We start from the raw sequence: 25,860 nt of genomic DNA on the forward strand, positions 1-25,860 counted from the left end.
TCGGCTGCAAGAGGAAGCGCGGAGTTATTTATTTTAGAGCGGGAAGGCCAAGGGGAAGCTCAAGTTCAAAAAAGCACGGAGATCCTTGCGCAGGCAGCAGGCGTACAGGCGGCTCCGAGAAAGATCCTTGCTTGCACGTCCCCCCTAAGCGGGGCAGCGGGAGGGTGAAGGACCCAGTCGGGTGGCACCGAGGCGGGAAGGGCCGACTCACAGGCATCGTTTAGGTCCTGATGCTGGGACTAACGGTCTCCGTCACTAGCTTCCTCTCGCCAGGTAGCCCTGCCCAGGGGTGGCTCCCTCCCCGGCGAGAATCTGGGCTGCCTACGACGGGGAAAGGCAGGAGACCGGGCCTGGTGACACCCGGGACGCCCCCCCCACCCGGCCACAGCACTACGCTACCGCCCGCGCGGACCGGGAGGAGTCGGAGCGCAGGACCTCCCGCGGCGGAACTGGGCGATCCCAGGCACCCGGGCGGCGCTGACGCGCACGAGCCAATGACGGCAGACGCTCCCACGTGACCAGAACTGACCAACCGGCAGCCGCGGCGGTAGCGGCGGGGAAATTCAAAAGTGTTTGAGGAGAGGGATCTGGATTCCATCTTTTCTTCCGGATTCCGCTTTCCCGCGGTGTTCTTCCCTCGCAGACACACACCGAGGGACGGCGGCGGCCCGTGTGTGGGGCTCTTTAGCCGCGAGGGCCGGTGAGTGGTGAGAGCGAGGCGGGGAGGACTCAGGGCCTGGTAGAAGAGGGGGGGGGGGCGCGGCTGCACGAAGGGAGGGGGAGGGGAGGCTTCGCTGCTTCCGCCTCTCGGGTGGGTGGGTGGAGGGGGCGATTTTGCTGAGGACCCAGGAAACGAGAGGTGGGTGTGTACTTCGCCGAAGAGAGAGCCTGGCGGGCCCCTGGGGGCAGTTTTGGGGACAGGAGATCGTTTCCCAAAGGATTTGCCCTCTTGGCTGGTGTTTTAGGACTGGGAGAGGAAACGGTGACCTCGTTCTGACAGTTACCTTTTGAACCCGACTTCAGCCAGTGGTGTCTGGCTTGCCCACTTTATCGCCCCTTTTCACTGTCAAAACTCGAGGTCAGGGGCGGTATTGGTAGTATTTACCCTGGGCCACCGGGTTAATGTCTGAGAATCTCAAACCTGAGAGTGACAGGATGAACTGCCCTTTGCAGCATCACCACCATGCAGGTGAGCAAGTGCTCGGTGCTAGAAGAATACAGTAGGTTTCTTGGTTTTAGCATGATTTAAGATAGCAAATCATAATTCTGCCAAATAGGCATAAGAATAAGCCTTCTGATATCCCATTCATCAATAAAAGGCGATAATGTTTATTGCATTTTGGCAATACGCCTTGGAAGCACTTGTAATGTGCAGATTGGCTTGCATACAGCTGGTGAATAAAGGAATGGTTATTATCACTATCAAAAACATTCTTTATATCTATATTGTCGCCAGAATCCAAGCAAACATTCCCTCACATTAAAAAAAAAAAAGGGTTTGCACATGGCCCAGAGGAAATAATTCTGGAAAAAGTGAAAGTGTGGAAGAAAAATGGAAAGTTTGAAAGTAAGGACGGGCAACAATTTCTGTGTTGTGCAATGGCTTCATTGAAGTTTCTTTTGGGAAGAAAAGGCGTACCTGGCCTATTGGAAACCTTGCTGGACAAATTACAAGGATATGCTGTTGTTTTTATGCACAAAGCTTCACAAATACTACTCTGATAATATCTGTGTTTAGATGTGATAGTATAACAAATACTTTAGTCTTCTGGGTTCTAAAAGGCTAGTTAAAACATCTTTTTTCTTTAATGCTAGTAAAAAGGAATGATGCCCAGTTCTTTTTTTTTTTTTTCTTGCCTTAGAAATGGAGGCTGAAGACGTAGGTGGCAGAGAATTGACAATTGATTCTATAATGAACAAAGTGAGAGATATTAAAAATAAATTTAAAAATGAAGACCTTACTGATGAACTAAGCTTGAATAAAGTCTCTGCTGATTCTACAGGTGAGTTTCTTTTCTTTGAGTGCCCGCTAAGGTTAAGGAATGAAGTGTTAACCACTTGCATTTCACAAATACACTTTTTCTCAGTAATTGTTGCTTACCAATTAGACTACAAACACCTTGTATTTTAACCCTTCTGTGTGGAAATGTTCCCATGTTTTTTTTGCATTCCTAAAAATAGAAACCCTTTACAGTGTACTCTTAATGCTTGCATTACTGTCAGCTGTTCTTTTTGTTGATACGCCTGCCAACAGTAGATATGCCATTTTTTTCCATTTCATTTTTGCTGCAAACTGAGAACCAGATGAATCGTAATGAAATGATGTATACACTTAAAGTCAAACACTCAATTTTTGATAGGGGAGAATCTTTCTTTTATCCTACTATTACTCCTTCTTTTATTCTATTCTCTCTTGCCTACTCTGTTTCAGTGACTGTGGCTTCCCTGCTCTCTCCTATATGCTAGACCTACCCCAATGCCTTTGTTCTTGCTCTCTGCCTTGAACATCGCCCCTGAGATATCTCTCTGCTCTTAGCTTTTCCAAGTCTGTTCACAGGTCCTCTCAGTGAGGCCTTTCCTAGCCCACCTAGCAACCTGCTGGTGTGAGCATGTATATACTTTCCCTGTATTATTTGTCTCTATAGCACTAATCACCTTATATCTAATTTACTCATGAATTTGTTTGTTATCTGTCTCCTCCACGAGAATGTGAGCTCCATGAAGGCATGACTTTTGTCTGATTTGCTATATCTATAGAGCTTAAAATGGTGCCTGGCATTTAGTAGATACTTAAATTTTTATTGGATGATGAAAGAGTGAAAGTCCCCAAAGTTTAATACCCTAGCTTTATGAGCAGTTAGGTCAGAAGCCTAATTCTTTCTTTATTTCAGATTGTTGGGGTTGTTTGAAATGTGACTTTTGGATAAATTTGTTATATCTATATTGACCATTAAATAGGTGAGGGATTGAAAATAAGTGGAAGACCCTGAGGTCTAGTCATGATGGCAGATCCTACTCACTTGGAACAACCTAGAAACTGATCATTTTGGTGTTAAGCAAAATCTTAGAATATTACCATACTTTATTATGTGTATTTAAATAATGTTAACAAAGCTTGCACACCAAGATGAGTCCTTATTTAAAATTCTTAGCTCACTCAAAACTAAATACTTGACATATATTGATAGCTGGGATATAAGTCATTGTAAGTATTATAAGCATCCATAGATGCTTAAAACCATGGTTTCTAGGTGACAAGAATTTATATATTCACTGTGCTGCACTGTGAAATATGCTTGGCATCAACTGAATACTAGCACAATAAAGACACAATTTAAGTTCTGAGTAGGGAGAGAATGGAGTACTCAGAGGCATGAGGAATACATTTGCAAACAGTGGTTTTTAGACATTTTTCAGACTAATTTTTTAGGAAGGCAATGGAAGGGAGGTAAAAAAGTGGAAAATGAAATTAATATCAGCCCAGATTAAAATTAAAAAGCAGAGTTATGAACATGTTATGTTTTAGTAAAAAAGTAGAAACAACAATTTTTTTTGTAAAAGCAAAGATTTTGCCCTTATTGAAGGTAACTAAAACTCATAGAAATGATAGTTTCTCTGAGAAATCTGAATGTAATAATGTGAGTAATGACTAAAATATCCTGAACAGGAGACTGATATTAATTCAATTTGTCTTTTTAAAATGACTGACAGTAAGTAAATCAATCAATCCATCAATCAATCACAACATGAAAATTCTGGAGGTAACTTGGAGGGAGAAGAAAATAACCATACCGGTTATCTTTTATAAATTGGTTTTGTTTGACTGGGTTAAAGGTAAGTTTGAGGTATATGGAGATTGTGTTGGATGGATGAGGTAAAGAAGGGTATGTTAAGAATGCAACAGTAAGTTTTAAAATCTTTAATGAGTAAGTCATTGATGAATTTTCTAACAAAGTTGTTATAGGTGGGATCCCTGGGTGGCCCAGCGGTTTAGTGCCTGCCTTTGGCCCAGGGCGTGATCCTGGAGACCCGGGATCGAATCCCGCGTCGGGCTCCTGGTGCATGGAACCTGTTTCTCCCTCTGCCTGTGTCTCTGCCTCTCTCTCTCTTTCTCTGTGTGTGTGTGTGTGTGTGTGTGTGACTATCATAAATAAATAAATAAATAAATAAATAAATAAATAAGATTAAAAAAAGATTTAAAAAAAAAAGTTGTTATAGGTGTTGGTGGGAGAGGCTTAGGTTTTCTTTGGATAGTTAGAGTGCTGAAATAGAATTAAGCTGGTAGAGCATAAAATTTCCTTAGACTACATATGGTCTTTTTAAAAAGCTACTTATAAGAAAACTGTTTCCAAAGTTTTTCTTTCCTTCAAAATATGTAACTTTTGGAGTAAGATAAACTCTTATAAAGACATATATGCAATAAATAAGTTGCTTATATTTATGACTTGTTGAAGTTTTAAAGGTTTTAAGGAGTTTATGTACATCTATACCAAAAATACAAATTATTAACTAATTTGAAGGGAAAGTGCAATTTGGCATTTGTTATGGTATATTTTGTTCTTCTTGTTCAGATAACTCGGGAACTGTTAATCAAATTATGATGATGGCAAACAACCCAGAGGACTGGTTGAATTTGTTGCTCAAACTAGAGAAAAACAGTGTCCCTCTAAATGATGCTCTTTTAAATAAATTGATCGGTCGTTATAGTCAAGCAATTGAAGCCCTGCCTCCAGATAAATATGGGCAAAATGAGAGTTTTGCTCAAATTCAAGTGAGATTTGCTGAATTAAAAGCGTAAGTATTCACTTTTTAACTACGTTTAACTACATACATAGCACATAACTACATTATGAAAAGAAACATGTCAGGGTTGATTGTAAGAAAAGTAATATTTCTTAACCAAATTTTTTTGTTTAGAATTTACAAGTGAATATTGTAAACTCTGTTTACTATGTACGTATTTCCACAAAAGTTACATATTCTGGACTCTGCCTAAAAACATTTTAAAAATCAACTTATCAGTATTTAATTTTACGCACAGAAAAAAACAATATCCCACATTCCTTGGAAAATTGAATGAGGAGTTCTCAAACTTAGGTAGCTCTGTCCTTTTTCTTAAAATTTGACTCTGAAATCTTTATTACAGTATTCAGGAGCCGGACGATGCCCGTGACTACTTTCATATGGCCAAAGCAAACTGCAAGAAATTTGCTTTCGTGCATATATCTTTTGCACAATTTGAACTATCGCAAGGTAATTTGAAAATGTCAAGTCCAAATTTTAATAGATTGCTTACTGCTGTAACTCACATTGTAGTGTTAAATCATACATATGAAGTGGAATTCTGCGGCAAAAAGCATGAAAGTTGATCAGATAATGTGGGGGAAGAATGCCGCTGACGTATAAATGCAGAGAATATTTGTTATACTAGCTTTTCTACTTGTGAGGCATAATCCCTGGAAATAAGCCGGAAAGTTGTGTTTGTGCTATTAATTAGATTCAGGAAATGTCTAAAGGAAAGTAGCTTTTTCACTGAATATTTGTGTGATAGAAGGACATAAGATACTTACGTTGGCACTTAGATAAAGTTTCCTTATGCTTGGTTTCATAATACCAAGATACACATCAAAATATAATTGTAGCATTAATTGGTAGTTATCCTTTTTAATTAAAAAGACAAAGCAAACTACTGTAGGACCTTTTATTTCTTGTTCATTTGATTCTTGTGTAATCTGGACTTTTTTGGACAGAACCATGAGAATCTCTTCAGATGTTTTTAGCCTACCCATTCTTTAGTCTTTTCTTTTTCTCATTTTCCAGGGCTTTTGGATCTGTGCTCAGTCTGCCTTCTGACCACATGTTTCTAATTTTCCCTCTACCTTATTTCTGCTCCAACCACAATCCCATTTACTACCAGTATGCATACATTATCACTATTGGTTTGGCTCAACCAGAATCCCCATCCCGGTGCCCAAAGCAGGGCTTAGTCACTGGAGTGTATTTCCCAGGGTTGAGGTTGGAGAAAAGCATTGCAAAACCTCAGGAAATGGATTGAGAACCCTGAACTTTTACTTATTTACAAGATTTGAGGCCTAGTGATCTGAATCATCTCTAATCCATCCTGTGCACTGTCAGGTGACTTTTTAAAAAAATCATTCCTTTTCTGCCTAGGAAAATTGATTCCTCCTTGCTAATTAGAGTAAGTTTGGCCAGGCCTTTAATACCCTCTCTCCTTCATTCTACTTATTTGTTGAAGTATTATGGCCTATCAATAGCAACTGTAAATTTTATACATTAGGACACATAAATACTGAAAATCTCTAATTTTGTTATCTGTAAAAAAGAAATAAACTATCACTGCAATGTAGTAGTGGCCTCAAGGTCAAAATTGTGATTATTTTGAACAAGGTTATGAATAGGCTTTCAGGAATTATGTGCATCTGTGAAATCATATGTGCAGTTAAGTGTGTATATATATTTTTGTAAGGTTGGTGGACATTCCACATTTTTTATCAGACTCTCAAAAGGGTCTATGACCTTGTTAAGCTCCCTACTTACTAGTTCTTATCTAAGCCTACCTTTCTTTTGCTGCTCTAAAAATTTTAAATCCTAAAATACCACTATTCTGAATAAATGTATACTAAGCCACTATCAGATATGTTTATATTCTTAAAATTTGTAAACTGTCAGAAGCTAGAAGCCATCTCTCAATCATTTTTAAATCCTAAGTGCCAAGTGTATAGCATAGCTGAGTGGCTCCCATAAATGCTAACACATTCCATATGATCCATGATGTATACATTTGATATTGATAAATCAAATTCTAGACAAAATATATTGAGTAGGTTTGCAGTTGAAAGAAAATTTGGTAATTTATTTGTATTCAGATAATTATGATAATCTCAATTATTTTGCATTTTTGGGATGGTATAGCTAAGTCTGGTAGCTAAAGGCTAATCTCTGTTATTACTTTTTAAAATATAGATCCTTTTGATGGAGGATTCTCTTTAGCAAAAGATGTCAACCTTAATAACTAAATGTTGTCATGAATGATAATTATACTGTGTTGTAACAGGTTGGTGTTCTTAGGACTATAATAACATCTAGGGTTTAGTTTTCCCTTTTACTAAATTCCCTAAGTTTCATTTTATTTGGTTTTTACTGCCCCTAGTTTATACTACTTTGTTATATTTCTTTTACTTTTGAAAACAGACAGTAAAAAAAAAAAGAAAAGAAAACAGACAGTAGTGATAAACTAATGCATAATTATGTTAACTACATATTACATAAGTAAACTATTTGACAGGCATTATTACCAGAAGAGAGAAATTGCTTTATTTGCTAATGAAATAAGGTACATGAATCTTGGAATAAATATTTTTGCCTAAACCTTTTAAATTTTTAAATTTTCTCCCTAGATCCTGATGAATAAGTATCTGAGAAATAGAAGATTGCTGCATTAAAATGACAATTATTTTTTACTTTGTTAGGTAATTTCAAAAAAAGTAAACAACTTCTTCATAAAGCTGTAGAATGTGGAGCAGTACCACTGGAAATGCTGGAAATTGCCATTCAGAATTTAAACCTTCAAAAGAAGCAGCTGCTTTCAGAGGAGGAAAAGAAGAGTTTATCAGGTAAATGTATTAATGTGTACTACTACTTTTCTGTGGCAAAAAATTCAGGATAATTTATTTATGAAGATTTTATTTGTTAATTAGAGAATGCGAGAGAGCATGCACATGGGCGCACAGGCAGCTGGGGCAGGCCACTGAGAGGGAGAAGCAGATTCCCTGCTGAGCAAGGAGCCCCATGTGGGGCTCTAGCCCAGAACCCCAGGATTATGACCTGAGCCAAAGGCAGAAGCTTAACCCACTGAGCCACCCAGGCACCCTCAGGATAATATTTTTTTTTAAAATACCATCTTTGTAGGGGATCCCTGGGTGGCTCAGCGGTTTGGCACCTGCCTTTGGCCCAGGGCACGATCCTGGAGTCCTGGGATCCAGTCCTGCATCGGGCTCCCGGCATGGAGCCTGCTTCTCCCTCTCGTGTGTCTCTGCCTCTCTCTCTCTCTATGTCTATCATGAACAAATAAATAAAAATCTTTAAAAAAAAATACCATCTTTGTAGAATGATCAAAATCTAAGATTAAATTTTAGATGTAAAGGAGGTAGGACTTTAAGGAGTAACAAAATCTTTATTAACCCTGTTGGATTTTTTTTTCTTTAATCAAACCCATTAGTAACACATTAAAAACAATTCAGTCTAAGCAAGAGAGTGACTTTTTATTTTTAGAAATAGGGACTGTGCCTTTTTTCTGGGGAAACAGGTATGTCATGAAAATTACAAAGTATAGTTAGAGAATTGTAACATCTTCATGTCTGCATGTCATATTTGGGAACGAATGTTTACTATAAATTATCTTCTTAGATATTCTTTTTTATTTTTTAAGATTTTTGTTTATTTACTCATGAGAGACACAGAGAGAAGGCAGAGACATAGGCAGAGGGAGAAGCAGGCTCCTCGTAGGGAGCCGGATATGGGACTTGATCCCAGAACTCTGGGATCATGCCTTGAGCCGAAGGCAGACATTCAACTGCTGAGCCACCTAGGTGTCCCATTACTTTTTGTGTATTTCTCGTGTCTTAATAAACTTAATTACACTTGAAAATTTTTTACAGTATCTACGGTATTGACTACTCAAGAACCATTCCCCAATTCACTTGGACATTTACAGAATAGGAACATCAGTTGTGATTCCAGAGGACAGACTACAAAAGCCAGGTTTTTGTATGGGTAAGGAAACTGAATTTGGTTTTTAGTGTTCATCATACATTTACATTATTTATACATCTGCAGATGTATTTTCACATTACAGTAAAAATACTAGCAGTTAATAGAAATACATATGTTAATATTATTCTTTTAAAAATTGGGATATTTTCTTTCTGTGTAGAGAGAACTTGCCCCCTCAAGATGCAGAGATAGGTCATCGAAATTCCTTGAAACAAACAAACAAAGCTAAACGGGTAAGTTACTTTTGATCTATCTTGATTAAAATGATAGCAGTAAGGTATATGTTTATTTTTTAGTTAGTTACTAAATCTTTCAAAATTTTTTTAGTCATGCCCATTTGGAAGAGTCCCAGTTAACCTTCTAAATAGCCCGGATTATGGGAAGACAGATGGTTCAGTTTTACCAAGTTTTACTAAAAGGTATGTTTGAATTTTAATTTTTCAATTTGTTTTCAATACTCAAAGGTTGATGACAGAATCCTTTATTGCATAATAGTAATTATGATTAAATATTTAGTATTAAAGGTTACCAAGTCTCTAAATGCTATTAGGACAAAGGAATGAGTAGGAAATATGACTTTATTTTGCTTTTTCACTCTTTAAAAATCAAAGGAATGGGGGGCAACTGACTGGCTTAGTCGGTGGAGCATGTTACTCTTGATCTCAGTGTTGTGAGTATGAACCCCATCTTGGATGTAGAGATTACTTAAAAATAAAATCTTAAAAAAGAAAACTAAAGGAATGATTAACAAATTAGGAAAGAAGGAGAAAAAAATATTACATCAATATTAAGCTTAAAAGTTTATGAAGATGTCCCTGGGGTAAAAACAAATGTTTGGACATTTCTTGCTTATGAAGTAACCTCTCTGGTAAGACTCTCTTCCTCATATATATGAAAGTCTTCATAGCAAGAGTGGAAAGAGATCTAGAATTTCTTTACTAGTTCATTCAAGGAGAAGAGCAGCCATCAGTGGGAAAGATGATTAATTCGCTCATTTGCTTCAGAGCCCAGAGCATCAAGAGGTGGGGCAGGGCAGGTAGAAATGAAATATTGCTCATCATATCCAGTGTGTTCTCCTTCCTTCAAGTTGGGGTATTTATCCCTTTTTAAAAAATGGGATCTAGTATTCCAGTTTAGCTAAAGAAATTTTTCTGGTCTGTTCTTAACTAACCATTCTTGATTTCTTATTTCTATTAAAAAGCCTCCTTGGATTCCAGAGAACCATTTTACAAATAAACTTCAAAAGTACAACTGCTTGTTTTTAGTTGGCATCTTCTTTAATTAAAATCTTGTCATGCTTAGGGCTTGACCAAAGATAGATATTAAGAGAGCATTTTCGTTATCCAAAATCTAGAAGATAACTTTTGTTGTCTCCACTTCGAACACCTAGATGAAGAATAAAGGAGACTTTCTCCCAGTATAAATAAAGAACAAAACCAAGCCAGTCATTTTCTTGGTGTTTGTAATGACAGACTATCTGCTAGGCATGGTAGAGGCCCATGGGAAGGTTTGTACTCTGGTCCTTAAGCTACTTCAATCTGAAGTTTAGTTTTACCTATATTCTGCTGTCCCATTCTCCATTACCACAGTCATACTTAGTTACAACTGTTACTTAATACATAATGAAGTAATACCTATCTCTGTTGGTTTTGTCACTGCCAGCACCTAATTTAGATACAATTTAATTACATTTGTATTGTAATTATGCTATTTAAATTTTTTTTCAAAAAAATCTTTCTAATTAAGTGTACATATTGTTAAAAATTCAACTTTAAAATGGAAAAAAAATAACACATTATAAAGATTAATTTCAAGTTAAGCTTTAAAACAATTTTGTTTTGTGGGTAATAGACAGACCTCTGGATCAGAACGCCGAGATATAATTGTGTCTGGATCTAAATCAAGTGGAAATGATTCCAGTGAATTGAGACATTTAAAGGTATTTTGATTTTTAAATCTTTACATGGAGCATGTGAGAGAACAGGAGTAAAGGGTCCTGGTCCTGGATCCATAGAGTTTTTTCTGGAGAAGGTATCCAACAGAGTTCCTGCAGCCCCAAGAGTTATAGGGACTACTAATGGGAAGTACTATGGAAGTCCTAAACTGTTCCTCCAAAATTGAGATGGTAGAGAAATGATCGGTGATCTCCCGGGATACCTTTGAAGTAACAATTATTATGCATAAGTTTAAGTAGATTAGTTGGCTTGGGTTTGGGAATAGCTGGGGAGCCATTCCCCCCAACTTTTGTTTCTTGATGTGTTTAATTATTTGATCTGACAGGGCATCTTATGCAGCAATGAGAGTAAATTATAATGTATCTTTGTGAATTCAAAGATACAGTTTTAGTCTCTGGTGCACTCATTTTTAGGGGTTATACTATTATTGTACTTGAGTTCAACTGCTGGCCTCACAATTTTTGCAATTCCTTTTCCATGGTCTGTGCTTATTGTTTTAACTAATCATAGCTATCTTAGAGAATAGTTTTTGGATTTAAAATAACTACTGTTTTAGACTTATACAAATCTTAATTTTCACTAACGTTATTTTTGGGGTAAAATAAAATCATAGTAACAAAATAATGAGACATGTCTTATGTTGGATTCAAAATTTCAGTCTCTTTTATTAAGTGAATATATTTTAGCAGTTGATTATGTCCTTTGAAAGCACATATGGCCATTCCCAAAGCCCTAATCAATAATTCAAGAAATTAATATTAGAGTTTGTCTGTCTACATCTGATTATAGTAGGTAATTTACTTAGCAATCTTTTCACATAGATGAGACTTCAGTATTTTGAACACTAAGAGAAATTAGTGCTGTTACTGTTTTTTTTTTTTTTAGTGCTGTTATTTATGAGACTTTATCTTTTTTGATAACTTAATTCTTTCCATGTAGTCTATTCAAAATATCAATTCCAAGGAATCTCTGATGTCAGATGAGAAGAGTTCTGAACTTGATACTGATTCAGTAACCCTAAAGAATAAATCTGAATCAAGTCTTCTAACAAAATTAGAAGGTAAGAGAAACAAAATAAGCTTCCTTAAATAAAAACAATACTTTGTTGCTTGTGGAAGTTGACCAGCCATCTAAGAATTGCAATGTAAGAGTGCACCTATATCTCTTCATTTTGTACGCCAGTTGAATGATGTAGAATGTTTGAAAATGTATTGAATTCTGCAGCAACAGAAGTTTGACTAAAAGGTGCATAAAAGGAAGAGTGGAAGGACATTACAATGGGGTTGAGTTAGGTTTCTCAGTTGGCTTGACAAATACTTTCTGGGAAAAAAAAATCACAGAAGCTGTATCTGTAGGACAATTCTCTCTTTTTTATCAAACATTTGATTTTCTACTATATGAGTACTATGATAAATGTTCTAAGGGTATACAAATGAATGAGACAGTGTCCCAAAGAGATTGCCATCAAGCATGGGAGAGAGACTTTTAAGTATAATGCTGTGTAGAGTTTAGAAAGTGTCATGAGAACCACATAAATAAAGTGCTAGAGAACTCAAGAGAGTAACATGAAGAACTAATTGATTTAGGGTAAATAAGAAAATGTTTTATGGAGGAAAAGAAACACAAAGAACTGTTTGGGTTTAAAGAGGAAGAAATAGCTGTAATAGAGTATTTTGGAGAGAGGGAATAGCAAAAGCAAAAGAATAAAACATTTTAGAAACCAAGACAGTCTAGTTATGTGGAAAACTGTAACAGGTCATGTAGAAGTGGGAGATAAGACTCGTAGACTGAATGCCAGGCTTAAATTTTTTTTGTAGACCTCAGAGTACCATTAAAGATTTTTGAACAAGATCACAAATTGGATGATTCCATCCAAACAAATGTTGCAAGATTGACTATTTTTTCTTTAATTGGACAGAGGAGGAAAACTGGGACAAACTAGGCTTGCTGAGACTCTGGTTTCCAAACGGAAACTTTCCTGGTATTAGTCCTGGAAGTTTCATACATCAGTTTGACCCTCAGTCCCCAACAAACTGGGACTGTTAATCACCCTGGAATAATCTCTTTTGTCACTATTTTGACTAAGAAGAGATTCCTATCCCTAGTATTTGAAGGGAATTTTCATGACCTCTATTATGAACTGGTATTATTGAAAAATCATCTTTACCAAATATGCTTGTTATTAGTAGTAATCTGACATCTATTTTAATGTTTTTCAATAAATGCTTGTTGAGTACCTACCTACACAGTGCCTGTGATACCTTCTTACATAGTAAAACTTCAGTCACAAAATTTCCCAAATCATGAGTACAGCCCAGTGAAATAGCATTCCATTCATACACATTTCTTATGGGTGTATTCAAAGATTGAGGTTATAGGGTCACAGGATGTGCATATGTTCAACTGTGCCAGATATGCCAAATAGTCCTGTAGAATAGTTGTGCGATGCCTAAGTGGCTCATCGGTTGAGCATCTGCCTTTGGCTTGAGGTGTGATCCCAATCCTGGGAGGGAAAAAAAAAAAAATCCCTGCATGGAGCCTGCTTTTCTCTCTGCCTTTGTCTCTGCCTCTCTCTCTGTCTCTCATGAATAAATAAAATCTTAAAAAAAAAAAAAAAGATTGTACCTTTGACCAGATATTTTGCTCTTCCTCCATCTTAGTCTCAATTGTTTTATTGTTGGTTTTTAATTTTAGACATTGGATGCTGCTATGTGATATGTCATTGTGGTTTTATTTATTTTTTTAAGATTTTATTTATTTATTTATTCATGAAAGACACAGAGAGGGAGAAGCCTGGAGAAGCAGGCTCCATGCAGGGAGCCCAATGTGGGACTCGATCTCGGGTCTCCAGGATCACGCCCTGGACCAAGGGAGGCGCTAAACCGCTGAGCCACCCTGGGATCCCCATCATTGTGGTTTTATTTTTTTATTTTTTTATTTTTTTTCATTGTGGTTTTAATTAGCACTTCTCTGATGACTTACAACATTAAATATCTTTTTCTGTATTTATTGGCCTTTTGGAAATCCTTTTGTGAAGTACTTGTTTGACTCCTGCAATTTTTTCTTGTTGATACCCAGGAGATATTTATATTATCTAAATATAATATCTAAATATAATATCTAAGTATCTTTTGTTGGATATATGTGCTACAAGTAACTTTTTCCCATTATGTAGTGAAGACTTTTTAAAACAAGAAATTCTTAAATATCAAGCATTTTAATTTATCAGTCTTTTCCTATGTGCTGTTTCCTGTGTCTTTAAACAAATCTATTCCTATTCTAAGATCTTCCATATATTTTAGATGATTTATCATTTTGCTTTTCACATTTGGATTTATCTTCTACCTGAACTTAATATTTGTGTATATGTAAGATGAAGTATCAAGATTCTTTTGGGCTTTTTTCTCATATAGATATCCAGTTGGTCTAGCATTATTTATTGAAAAGACCCTCTTTTCCCTCACTGAATTATAAATTAAGTGATCTGTGTGTGATGTCTGCTTTTGGGTTCTTCTCCATTTCACAGTTCTTTTTATCTATTTTTGTGCCAGTATTATCTTAATTACTGCAATAAGTATATCTGTCAGTTGTAAAATCTTCCAACTTCATTCATCTTTGAGGTTATATCAGCTATTTAGGCCTTTTGAGTTTCTGTATAAATGTTAGGATCTATCAGATGCAAACGCCATTTTGTAAAAAAAATGAGATTTTGACTGAGATCCTAATGGGACAGGTTGACATCTTAACAGGTAAGTTGTCTCATCCACTAACCTGGCAAATCGCTTCATAAGTAGTCTTTAAATTGTTATCGAGAATCATTTTCTGTGTAGAGATCTTTCTTATCTTTTGCTAGAGTTACTCCTAGATATCTGATATATTTTTGATGTGATGCTGTGATGATGGATAGGATCTTTTTTTTTTTTTTTTTTTTTTTTTTTGCCGTAATGATGAATGGAAAGGATGATAGGTGGAGATCTTAACTCATTCCTTATTTTAGAGGGAAGCTTTCAGTATTATCATACCTTGTATGATAATTGCTATAGATTTTTGTGGCTACTCTTATTAGATATCAAAACAGAGTGAATTTTGCTCTACACTTAGATTACCATTAATTTTTTGTGACTTAGTGTTGAGCTTAATCAAATGCTTTTTCTGTGTTTATTGAGTTGATCATATGTTCTCAGTTCTGATATTATGGCAAATTAAACTGATTGCAAAAAAAAAAAGAAAAATAAATAAATAAACTGATTGCAAAAGTTAAGCAGCCTTTGCATTATTCCTAAATAAACAACTTGGTCACAATTCATTATCCCTTTTGCATATCAGTGCAAATATTTAGGATTTTTACATTTGGGGCACCCCTGGTGGCGCAGCGGTTTAGCACCGCCTGCAGCCCCAGGTCTGATCCTGGAGACCCGGGTTCGAGTCCCGCGTCGGGCTCCCTGCATGGAGCCCGCTTCTCCCTCTGCCTGTGTCTCTGCCTCTCAGTGTCTCTCTCTCTCTCTGAATAAATAAATTAAAAAAAATACTTATTTAAAAAAAAGGATTTTTACATTTATTATGGTAGGAATGAATATAATCATAGAATAGTAAATATATTGTTGAGGCTCTCTTGTTTGGAGACCATCAAGAAGGTAAGATACAGGCTAACTTAAGGTAAAATTTTTGTTAAAAAAACTAGAGGTCTATGAAAAGTAGTGGATTAGTGTCTGTTAGTTAGATCTTATGATATATATGTGTTTTTAAATTTTTACTAATTTATTTGGTGTCTTCTGGTGAGGACTGGAAGTATTTAAATTCAGAATGGATTCCGATAGAGCTCTAGGTAGCAACTTAGGAAGATGGCTGTATGGCACCTCAGCAAAATTGCTTGCTAAAAACAAATTGTCAGCAGCTGACTTAAAGTTTTTAGTGTCCTTATTTTTAAGAGTGAAGTACTAATACAGTTTGTAATATGTTCTGTAGATCAGATTTAATTTTGTTATTATCAAATTTTCTTTCCTTTTATTGGTAATAACTACAAATGCAATTTCAGAAACTAAGGAACATCAAGAACAAAATGTTACAGTGAGTAACCAGAAACAGTGGCAGTCTGTGAGAAAGTCAGAATGCGTAAACCAGAATCCTGTTGCATCCTCAAATCTGTGGCAGATTCCAGAGGTTTCTCGAAAAGTTGATACAGAGGTAATTTTCTTTTCTTCTCAAGTGTAACATTGCCATTGTTTGTAATGTGGATGATCATTTAAATGTTTTCTTCTTTTATTAAATCCTTATGTACCATATTTAGTGGAATAGTTTTACTTAAAGGGTTTTTTTTTTTTTTTTTTTTAATTCACAAAACCGTGATCACTAAGAGTCACAGATTCAGTAAAAGTGTATGTCAAGCTGAAGTCTTTTATTTTCAGTGGTATTTCTAGATTTCTGGTAGACCACTGCTAGGAGTCAGCAAACTGCAGCAAATCTAGTCCCCAGTCTGACTGTAAAACGTGTTTTATTGGAACACAGCCATGCCCATTTATTACTTTTTTATGGCTGCTTTTGAACTGTAAGAGCAGAGTTGAGTAGTTGTAACAGAAGCTATCCGGCTTAAAAGCCTCAAATGTTTATTTTCTTGCTCTTTACAGAATACAACATGCCGATCCCTGAACTAGTGCAATGCTGTACTAAAGCATTTGACAATTTCCTATTGTCATCCCCATGGATAAAATAGGAAAGTAAAACTAGACAATGTATATGAATTTATAACAGATTGAATGATGATTCCCAATGGCCATAAGTCATTTCAGAAGGAATGATCTGGTAGGCTACTAGAAAACCATACCTATATATAGTCCATGGTTATACATTCCTCACTCTTTCTTTTTGGTTATAGTGTAACTCAGTGGTTCTCACCTACTTTGGTGTTGGGGTCCTCTTTATACTCTTAATTATTAAGGCCTATAAAGAGTTTTTATTTATGTAGGTTGTATATCTGTTTTATTGTATTAGAAAATAAATAAAACATTTAAAAACATTAACTTATTAAAAATAATAATAAATCCATATGACATATGACTATAGTCATATATACTTTTATGAAAAATAAGTATTTTATGTTTTCTTTCATTGAGGTATAGTTGACATATAACATTTTTTTCATGCCTACAACCTAATGATTGAATATTTGTATTATGAAGTGATCACTACAAGTTCAATTAATATCTATAGGCATACAGCTACATAATTTTTTTGTGAGAACTTACAAGATTTATTCTCTTAGCAATTTTCTAATATACATGTAGTATTAATAACTATAGTCACCATGCTACACATTATATCTCCATAACTTATTTATTTTGTAACTGGAAATACCTTTGGATCTTTTGACCCCCTTCACCCATTTTTTCTGCCACCCACCGCCACCTCTGGCAATGATTAATTTGTTCTGTGAATCTCTGAGGTTGTTTTTTTGTTTGTTTTAGATTTCACACATATGCGATAGTATGCAATATTTGTCTATCTCTGTCTGGTTTATATCACGTAATAATGCCATCAATGTTCATCCATGTTGTCACAAATGGCAAGATTTCATTCTCTTTTATGGCTAATAATATTCCACTGTGTGTGTGTGTGTGTGTGTGTGTGTGTGTGTGAATGTGAGAGTGTGTGACATTTTCTTTATCCATTCATCCATTGATGGACACTTAGGTTGTTTCTATGTCATGGCTATAGTAAATAAAGCTGCAGTGAACATGGGATGCATATATCTTTTCAAGTTAGTGTTCTCATTTTCTTTGGATAAATACGCAGAAGTGGAATTGCTGGATCATATGATAGTTCTATTTTTTTAAATATTTTATTTATTTATTCATGAGCGACAGAGAGAGAGAGAGAGAGAGGCAGAGACACAGGCAGAGGGAGAAGCAGGCTCCATACAGGGAGCCCGATGTGGGACTCGATCCTGGGTCTCCAGGATCATGCCCTGGGGTAAAGGTGGCGCTAAACTGCCGAGCCACCCAGGCTGTCTGATAGTTCTACTTTTAATTTTTTGAGGAGCCTCTCTACTGTTTTCCATAGTGGCTGCATTGATTTATATTCCTACCAGTAGTATACAAGAATTCTCTTTTCTCCACATACTTTGCCAACACTTGTTATTTCTTCTTTTTGATGATAGTCATCCTAAGAAGTGTGAGATGGTTTGGATTTGTATTTCCCTGGTGGTTAGTGGTGTTGAACATCTTTTATGTACCTATTGACCATCTATATATCTTTGGAAAAATATGTTTATATGACTGTTTACATCTTCTGCCTATTTTTTAATTGGATTGTTTGCTTTTTTGGTATTGAGTGTTAGGGGTTTATTATATATTTTGGATATTAACCCCTTATCAGATATAGGATTTGCATATATTTTCTCCCATTCAGAGGGTTGCCGTTTATTTTGTTAATGATTTCCCTTGCTGTGCAGAAGCTTTTTAGTTTGATACAGTTCTACCAAAGCCTTTGCTTTTGGTGTCAGATCCAAAAAAAAAAAAAAAAATCCTTGCCAAGACTGATGTCAGGGAGCTTACTGCCTGTATATTCTTCTGGGAGTTTTATGGTTTCAGGTCTTACATTCAAGAGTTCAATCCATTTTGAGTTAATTTGTGCATATGGTACAAGAAAGTCGTTGTATTATACTTTTGCTTGTTGTTGTTTTCCCAACACCATTTACTGAAGAGACTTTATCTTAGTTTATTAAAGATCTAAATAATGAGGTAGTAATGTTAGATGGGAAAAATTGTGACAGTTTAAATCATGGTTCATATGAAACACCTTTTCCTTTTTAAATTTGAAAGTCAATAGCATGGTAAAAGGACTCAAAACCATTTATTTGTCATTAGGGAAATGCAAATCAAAACCACAATGAGATACCACTTCATATCCACCAAGATGGCTATAATTAGAAAGAGACAATAACATGTTGGTGAGAAAGTGGATATATTGGAACCCTCATACACTGCTGGTGAGAATGTAAAATGGTGCAATAACTTGGAAAATGGTATGGCAGTTTCTCAAAAGGCTAGCCATATAGTTGCCATATGATCTAGCAGTTGTACTTACAAGTATATACTCAAGAAAACTGAAAATCTCTATCATACAGAAACTTGTACATAAATTATGTTCATAGCAAATAAATAAATAAATAAATAAATAAATAAATAAATAAATAAGTAAATGTTCATAGCAGCATTATATATAACCCTGAATATCCATCAACTGGTGAGTTAATAAAACGTGTACTCTAAATTTATTATTTCATTTTATTATTCAACAATGAAAAGTAATGAATTAGTAATAAATGCTACAACAGGGATGATCTTTTAAAAACATGTGAAGTGAAAGAAACCCTATCACAAAAGGCCACATATTGCGGGATCCCATTGATAAGAAATGTCCAGAATAGGGACATCTGTAGAGACAGAAAGTAGATTAGTAGTTGATACAGCTGGGAGGAGTGGGGAATGGAGGGTGACCACCAATGGATATGGAATTTCTTAGAATGATGAAAATCTTCTGTAATTAAATAGTGCTAATGATTGTATACTCTTGTGAATACATTAAAAACCATGAAGAGCACACTTAGGAAAAGAAGAAAAAGAAACCAGGTGGTTTCCTGAGAATCCCTGCTTCTCCAGCAGCCCTCTCAAGTAGAGTGTTTTCCTTCTTTCTTTCTTTCTTTTTTTTTTTTTTCAAGTAGAGTGTTTTCATCTCACTTATCACTTACCTTATATTTGGAAACTCCTGGTAGCTATGCCCAGACCATTTCTTCTGCAAAGCCCTGACTTTGTGAGGTTCCTGCTTTCTGGATATACCATCCTGTTCCTTGCTCATTGCTGTCGTCTCCGAACATCTTAGTGACTCCCCAAAATTCCTTAAAGATACTAGCCTTGGATCACTTCCATCTACTTCAAATTCATTACTTCTTCTCCCTCATGACCATTTCCTTAATTTCATCCCCAGCTACCCATTCCCATATACTATGGTATTATTGATTAACGAAAGACTAGTGTTCAGAAGTACAGAGTACTTATTTAGATTATAAAAGTTCACTAATGGTTATAGTAGCCCTCATGGCAGAGAATATTAGATCCTGTTTTGTTAAACAGTACTGTGTCTTCCCTCCCTTTTTAATCTCTGAGGAAAATATAAGAGGCTTTGGAATTTAGAGTAAAAGAGCTATAATAAGTTTTTGGAAGTCTGGAATACATACATTTTACTCATTTTAGCATGCTTGTGTATTTCATATTTTTCTGTTAGAAATTATAATGTTTGTAAAATTATTGAATAGGTGACTAAAAACTCTAAATTGTGATTTTTTTTTTGTATTTTGATTTAGCAGAAACAAACCATTTTTGAGCAACCTGCCTTTTCAGTTTCAAAGCAGTCACCACCAATATCAGCACCTACATGGACTGATCCAAAATCTCTTTGTAAAACACCCAGTAGCAGTGCCTTGGATGATTACATGAACTGGTAAAATTACTTTTTGGTGTTTAGTTTGGCACAATAGAAATAACATGGGCTTCAGGGCCAAATAGATCTGTAGTTGAATCCTGCTCTGTTACTTTAAGGAGTTTCCAAACTTCTGTTATTTTTCTGAGCATTAGTTTTTTCATCTGTATAAAGGGAGGGGAAGATGGCTGCAATACATATTTAAGGATTGTTCTGAAAGTCTCTTAATTATATTGTAATCTATACCTACAGTCTATAAGTACTCTAAATATGTAAGACTTCTTGATAATTATACATTGCCACATGGATATCTTTCTGTAATTGAGAGATTTTAAAGGTTAGCATTCTTAGACTGGATAAAGGGTAGTAGGAACATTTTATAGCAAAGGAGTTATTAAATGTTTCTGATAGTTTCTGGTTGGTTGTATAGGTCACATGGTTCTGGAGTGTTCAAAAGTAAAGGAGTTGAGTGGATGGGAATAAGGGATGAGTAAAGAAAGTGGATGGTCAATGCTGATTGACAGGAAATATAATATAAGGATATTGCAAAACCAAATTAATGACATTTCAAAGAAAGACAATAAAGTAATGTGGCACATCATATCACTCAACTAGTTGGCTATATTTTTAATATCTTAGAGAATACCTTAAGTCCATGATGCCTTTTGCTTTTCATTTTCATAATGTAAATGATCTTAGATCTTAATTAGAACTAGCCTTATAAAAGAGGTTTTATAACCTGGTCTCTACCAATTTAATCCAGTTATATATTACTATATATTAATATATTGCTATATATTACCTCATTTTATTATACGTGGAATATTTTAAAGAATGGTTGCTCCCTAGAATCATGATGTATTTTTTTGTGAAGCCAGGTTATTTATTATCTACAAATATTTGTAGAATTCCATTGTGCCAACCACCATTCTAGGTGTTGAGGATGTGATAGTGAATAAGACAAGCAAAGCACAAATGTGAATTCAACAGCTTTAAGCTCAAAAGCCAAACTCCTCTAATATAATTTTCTTTCAGATATTTCTAGCAGGCCATTGTAGAACATAATTGTTAAAAAGCACTCATAAGCTCTACAACTAGCCATAGGCTAATGTTTGCCTTGGCTAAGGCAAAAGTCTTATAAAATAACTCCAAATCCATATTTTAAATGCCATCTTATTAATCTTACTAGTTAGGATTTTTTTGTCTAGGGACAAAAATTACTTTCAGAAAGAATTGCTTCCAAATGAAATTTCTGGTGATGGTGTATTTAGAATAATTAGCTTAGCTAGCTATATTACTAAAACTGACTTGGATTCTGTTTGATGTAATGCATTTAAGTTTATATGCATCTTTTAAAATCATACAAAAACTGAATCAGAATCTTGTTTACAATTTTAATGTTTTAAATTAAAACTGTATCTTTCCTAGTTTTAGAACTCCTGTTGTAAAGAATGACTTTCCATCTGCTTGTCAGTTGTCAACACCTTACAGCCAGCTTGCACATTTCCAGCAGCAACAGCAGCAAATACCTGTTACTCCACTTCAAACTTTACAGGTTTGATAAGCTTTATTTATGATGGTATATTATTAAGGTATGATCAAATGTAAAGATTTATTTTCACAGCATCTAGTTGTTAGGAATGATCTTAAGAACTTGTCCATTCCTAGTTCTATGAGGCAAAACACTTTTCTAATGTCTCATAAAAAATACCTTGTGACTTTAAGAGGTTAATTATTAAAAGCTAATGAAGTTTTTTTTCATTAACTAGGCCAAAAGATCCACTTTGAATAGCTAGACAAAATTTCTCTTGTAATTTAGGTTACTTTTTATTCTTCTTCACTATTTAAGTCTGCTATTACTGAGCAGCATCATTCATTGGCTGATTAATTTATAGGTAAGTTTTCAAGAATATCAGAATAGCAGTATGAGATGCTACTAAAATATAAAGTAATTATAAAAATGAAAGAAAAACTTTTTCCTGGTGAAGTGATTGTATTGTCATCTAGAGAAAAAACACTCTCCTGATATCAATACTAAAATTAGTTTCTAATAACTATCTGAGAGGCATCTTAATAACTGGTAGAAAGCTGAACTCTGAAGGGAGACTTTCTGGCCATGAATCTTGACCTCACTACTTAACCAGCTCTGTGATCTTTTGTAAGTTACTTAAATTTTCCATACCCCTTTCATCATCTATAAAATGGGAATAATAAAGCTACCCACCCTATAGGATAATTGTGAAGATTAAATTAATATATATGTAACTTTTATGAAAGAGCCTGCTACTTAGTAAATAATAAAAATTAGTAGCAATTGTTATTTAAATAAAACAGCTAAAAACTAGCAAAAAAAAGCCCATACAGGTAATTAGCTATTACAAATTAAGAGATAAAAAAAATTAGCTGGCAGAAGGTAGAACAATGGTCATCAGTATCTAGAGAGGGGCAGGAATGGAGAGTTACTGTTTAATGGATGTAGAGTTTCAATATGAGATAATGGATGGAAGTATTTGCACAACAGTGTGAATGCACTTAATGCTGCCACTGAGTGGTATACTTAAAAATGGTTAAAATGCTAAATTTTTATTATGTGTATTTTGCAATTAAAAAAAAAGAACAAAAAAGGGGTGCCTGGGTGGCTCATTCCGTTAAGCTTCCACCTCTTGGTTTCAGCTCAGGTTATGATCTCAGGTTCCTGAAATCCAATCCTTCATTGGGCTCCATGCTCAGTGGGGATTCTGCTTCTCTCCTTCATTCTCTCCTTCTCCCCTTGCTCACGTACTCTCTCAAATAAGTAAATCATTTAAAATATAAAGTATAAGAAAGCTGACAATAGGTTATACTATGGAAAGAGGAATAGTGTTATTCAGAGAATAAATTACAAAGGAGAGAAAGATGATCAAGTTTGCCTATGTATACTGATTCAAAACACATTTATTGAGTTACTACTCATGTCAGGACCCTGTTTGAGTTGATTTCTACAAGTCAAGTCATGACCAAGTGGAGTTGCCAGGAGCCTTCTAGAAAAGTCCAGTGTCAGGAGGAAACTGAAAAGGGTCTAGAGTGTGACTGGAGCTCAGGCAGAGGCGAGGTGAGTCTTAGGGTTCTGCTGGGCCCTTTATTTTTGCTTATTTATTTATATATGTATGTATGTAAGTGGATAGGCTCCATACCCAGTGTTGATCCCAGCCTGAGGCTCAGACTCAACCCTGAGATCAAGACCTGAGCTGAGATCAAGAGTCAGATGCTTAACCAGCAGAACCACCCAGGTGCCCCTCTGCTGGGCCCTTTAAATTTTACCCCAAGAGGCAAGAGGGATAAGAAGCTGTGCTATAGTTGGTAGCAGGGAAGTGAAGTGATCTTATTTGCACTTAAAAAAAAATTACTCTGGGGACGCCTTCTCGTTATGGAGAAGGAGATTTCAAGAGAGTTCTACCATTTGGGATCTAAAGTGGCACAGTGGTTGAGCGTCTGCCTTTGGCTCAGGGTGTGATCCTGGAGTCCCGGGATCGAGTCCCAAATTGGGCTCCCTGCATAGAGCCTGCTTCTGCTTCTCCCTCTGTCTACGTCTCTGCCTCTCTCTCTCTGTCTCTCATGAATAAATCAATTTTAAAAATCTTGAAAAAAAAAATTACTGTAGCCATAGTGAGGAGGATTGGCCAAGGGGCATGTGGATGACCCATGTAGGAAACAGCTTCACATTGGTATTGAACCAAATAAGTCAGAAGTACTTTACCCTAAAAACTGTCAGCAGTTAGAGGGAGGAGACATTGAACTGCTTTCTCCCCTCTCAGGAATTTTCAGTTTAAGTATGAGAGGATCCTCCAAAATGATGAGGGGTGGGAGCAGGTGGTGAAAAACTTTGATGAAATTTTAACTTAATGAAAAATAAGAGGTACATATTTCAAAGCCTAATACTTGCTTAAAGAAAGCCTATCTCATGACTCAGCAATGTTTTTCTACCCTAGAGGTTAAAGAAATTAGAATCCTTATCTTTTACGTTTTGGAGAAGGAGATTTCAAGAGAGTTCTACCATTTGGGATCTGAAGCAGGACTTGGTTAAACTGACATGTATTCAGACCTTGTTTCAACTTCGTGAATGAGCTAGCAAGGTGCTTTTTGTGTCTTTAGTTTCCGTGTCAGCCTCAAATGATTCCTTTCACTGTGCTCCATCGAGCAAAGCATTCGTATGTTCACAGAGAGCTCTAGCATAAGGGAAGAGAAGAGGGGGCTTGTTGCAATAGGATATCAGCTGAAAGTTTGCTGAAGTTTGCTGAAGCGGATGCTGAAGTTCAAATCAACTATCATGTTGAACATCACCCAGCAAAAGGAGAGCATTGCTGAAATTCACATTTATCTGATTGACTCTGAAGCTCTAAGTATCTTAGAACACTGCTTTCTTTATAATGTAATGCTAAATGAAAAAGAGTATAAGTATAATTGTTTATATATGTAAATTAAGAGGTTTATGTAAGAAAAAAGAATAAGGTGAAAAGTAATAAGCTTGTGAGTTTGGACATTAGAAGAGATCTTAAATCTTCTATTTATCTTTCTAAAAAATATGAGTGAACTAATGTAACATTATATGTCAACTATACAACTATACTTAAATTTTAAAAAATTCTTAAAAAAGAAGTGGGGGGGTACCTGGGTTGTTGAGCGTCCAAGTCTTGGTTTCAGCTCAGGTGATGATTTTGGGTCGTGGAATTGAGCCTTTAGTTGGCCTCCGTGTTAAACACAGAGTCTGCTTGAATTTTGCTCTCCCTCTGCAGTTCCCCCATCCCTATCTCTCAAATAAATAAATAAATAAATAAATAAATCTTAAAAAATAAATAAGGTGCACCTGGGTGGTTCAGTCAGTTAACTGGCTTCATCTCAGGTCATGAGATTGAACCCCATGTATTGGGCTCCCTGTTCAGAAGGAAACCTGCTTCTCCCTCTGCTCCTCCCCCTACTTGTGTGTCTTTCTCTCTCTCTCTCTCTCTCTCTCTCTCTCTGTCAAATAAATAAATGAAATCTTTTAAAAAAATAAAAATTTAAAAAGTAAAGGCAAGTTAGAGGGGGACACCTTGGGAGTATATATATTAATAAATTTATTTCTTTGACTAAAATAGAGTAAACTTTGTCTTTAAAATATTGTGACTAGGGATGCCTGGGTGGCTCAGTGGTTAAGCGTCTGCCTTTGGCTCAGGACGTGATCCTGGAGTTCTAGGATTGAGTCCCGCATCAGGCTCCCAGCATGGAGCCTGCTTCTCCCTCTGCCTGTGTCTCTGCCTCTCTCTCTGTATCATGAATAAATGAATAAATAAATCTTCTAAATAAATAAATAAATAAATAAATAAATAAATAAATAAATAAATCTTAAATAAATTGTGACTAATATCTAATTACTTAAAATTTAAGATAATATCAAAATTAGAAGCATTTCACACTGTGCTAAATGCAGGATAATTTCTCAGGCATATTCTTTGCACCTTTGAATCTTTATATTTTTTAATTACTTAGATTTCAGCATCCTCAACAAATGAATGCATTTCAGTTAAAGGAAGAATGTATTCTATATTGAAGCAGATAGGAAGCGGAGGCTCAAGTAAGGTGAGTATCTTAAATATGTAAGAAAAATATTTTAAACTTCCTT

The 25,860-nt window shown here is 35.7% G+C and overlaps 1 protein-coding gene across 5 annotated transcripts in view; it reads left to right on the forward strand.

Moving 5' to 3' along the window:
* The first annotated feature begins 505 nt into the window (after positions 1-505).
* TTK (TTK protein kinase) overlaps positions 506-25,860 on the forward strand; it is a 42,439-nt gene continuing 17,084 nt past the window's right edge. The window contains exons 1-14 of one of the 5 annotated variants that reach the window (XM_038554601.1): positions 506-700; positions 1,863-2,003; positions 4,572-4,794; positions 5,147-5,253; positions 7,491-7,634; positions 8,679-8,793; positions 8,954-9,026; positions 9,121-9,212; positions 10,645-10,732; positions 11,688-11,808; positions 15,784-15,932; positions 20,110-20,243; positions 21,651-21,777; positions 25,728-25,817. In XM_038554601.1, coding sequence (XP_038410529.1) covers positions 1,865-2,003; positions 4,572-4,794; positions 5,147-5,253; positions 7,491-7,634; positions 8,679-8,793; positions 8,954-9,026; positions 9,121-9,212; positions 10,645-10,732; positions 11,688-11,808; positions 15,784-15,932; positions 20,110-20,243; positions 21,651-21,777; positions 25,728-25,817 — 1,602 coding nt within the window. In that variant the 5' untranslated portion in view covers positions 506-700; positions 1,863-1,864. Of the gene's footprint in view, positions 701-841; positions 860-1,862; positions 2,004-4,571; positions 4,795-5,146; positions 5,254-7,490; positions 7,635-8,678; positions 8,794-8,953; positions 9,027-9,120; positions 9,213-10,644; positions 10,733-11,687; positions 11,809-15,783; positions 15,933-20,106; positions 20,244-21,650; positions 21,778-25,727; positions 25,818-25,860 lie in introns of those variants that run through there. The other 4 variants (XM_038554599.1, XM_038554603.1, XM_038554602.1 and 1 more) reach the window with 4 other exon arrangements.

This window comes from Canis lupus, chromosome 12, assembly GCF_011100685.1.
Source record: "Canis lupus familiaris isolate Mischka breed German Shepherd chromosome 12, alternate assembly UU_Cfam_GSD_1.0, whole genome shotgun sequence".
Taxonomy (NCBI): Eukaryota; Metazoa; Chordata; class Mammalia; order Carnivora; family Canidae; genus Canis; species Canis lupus.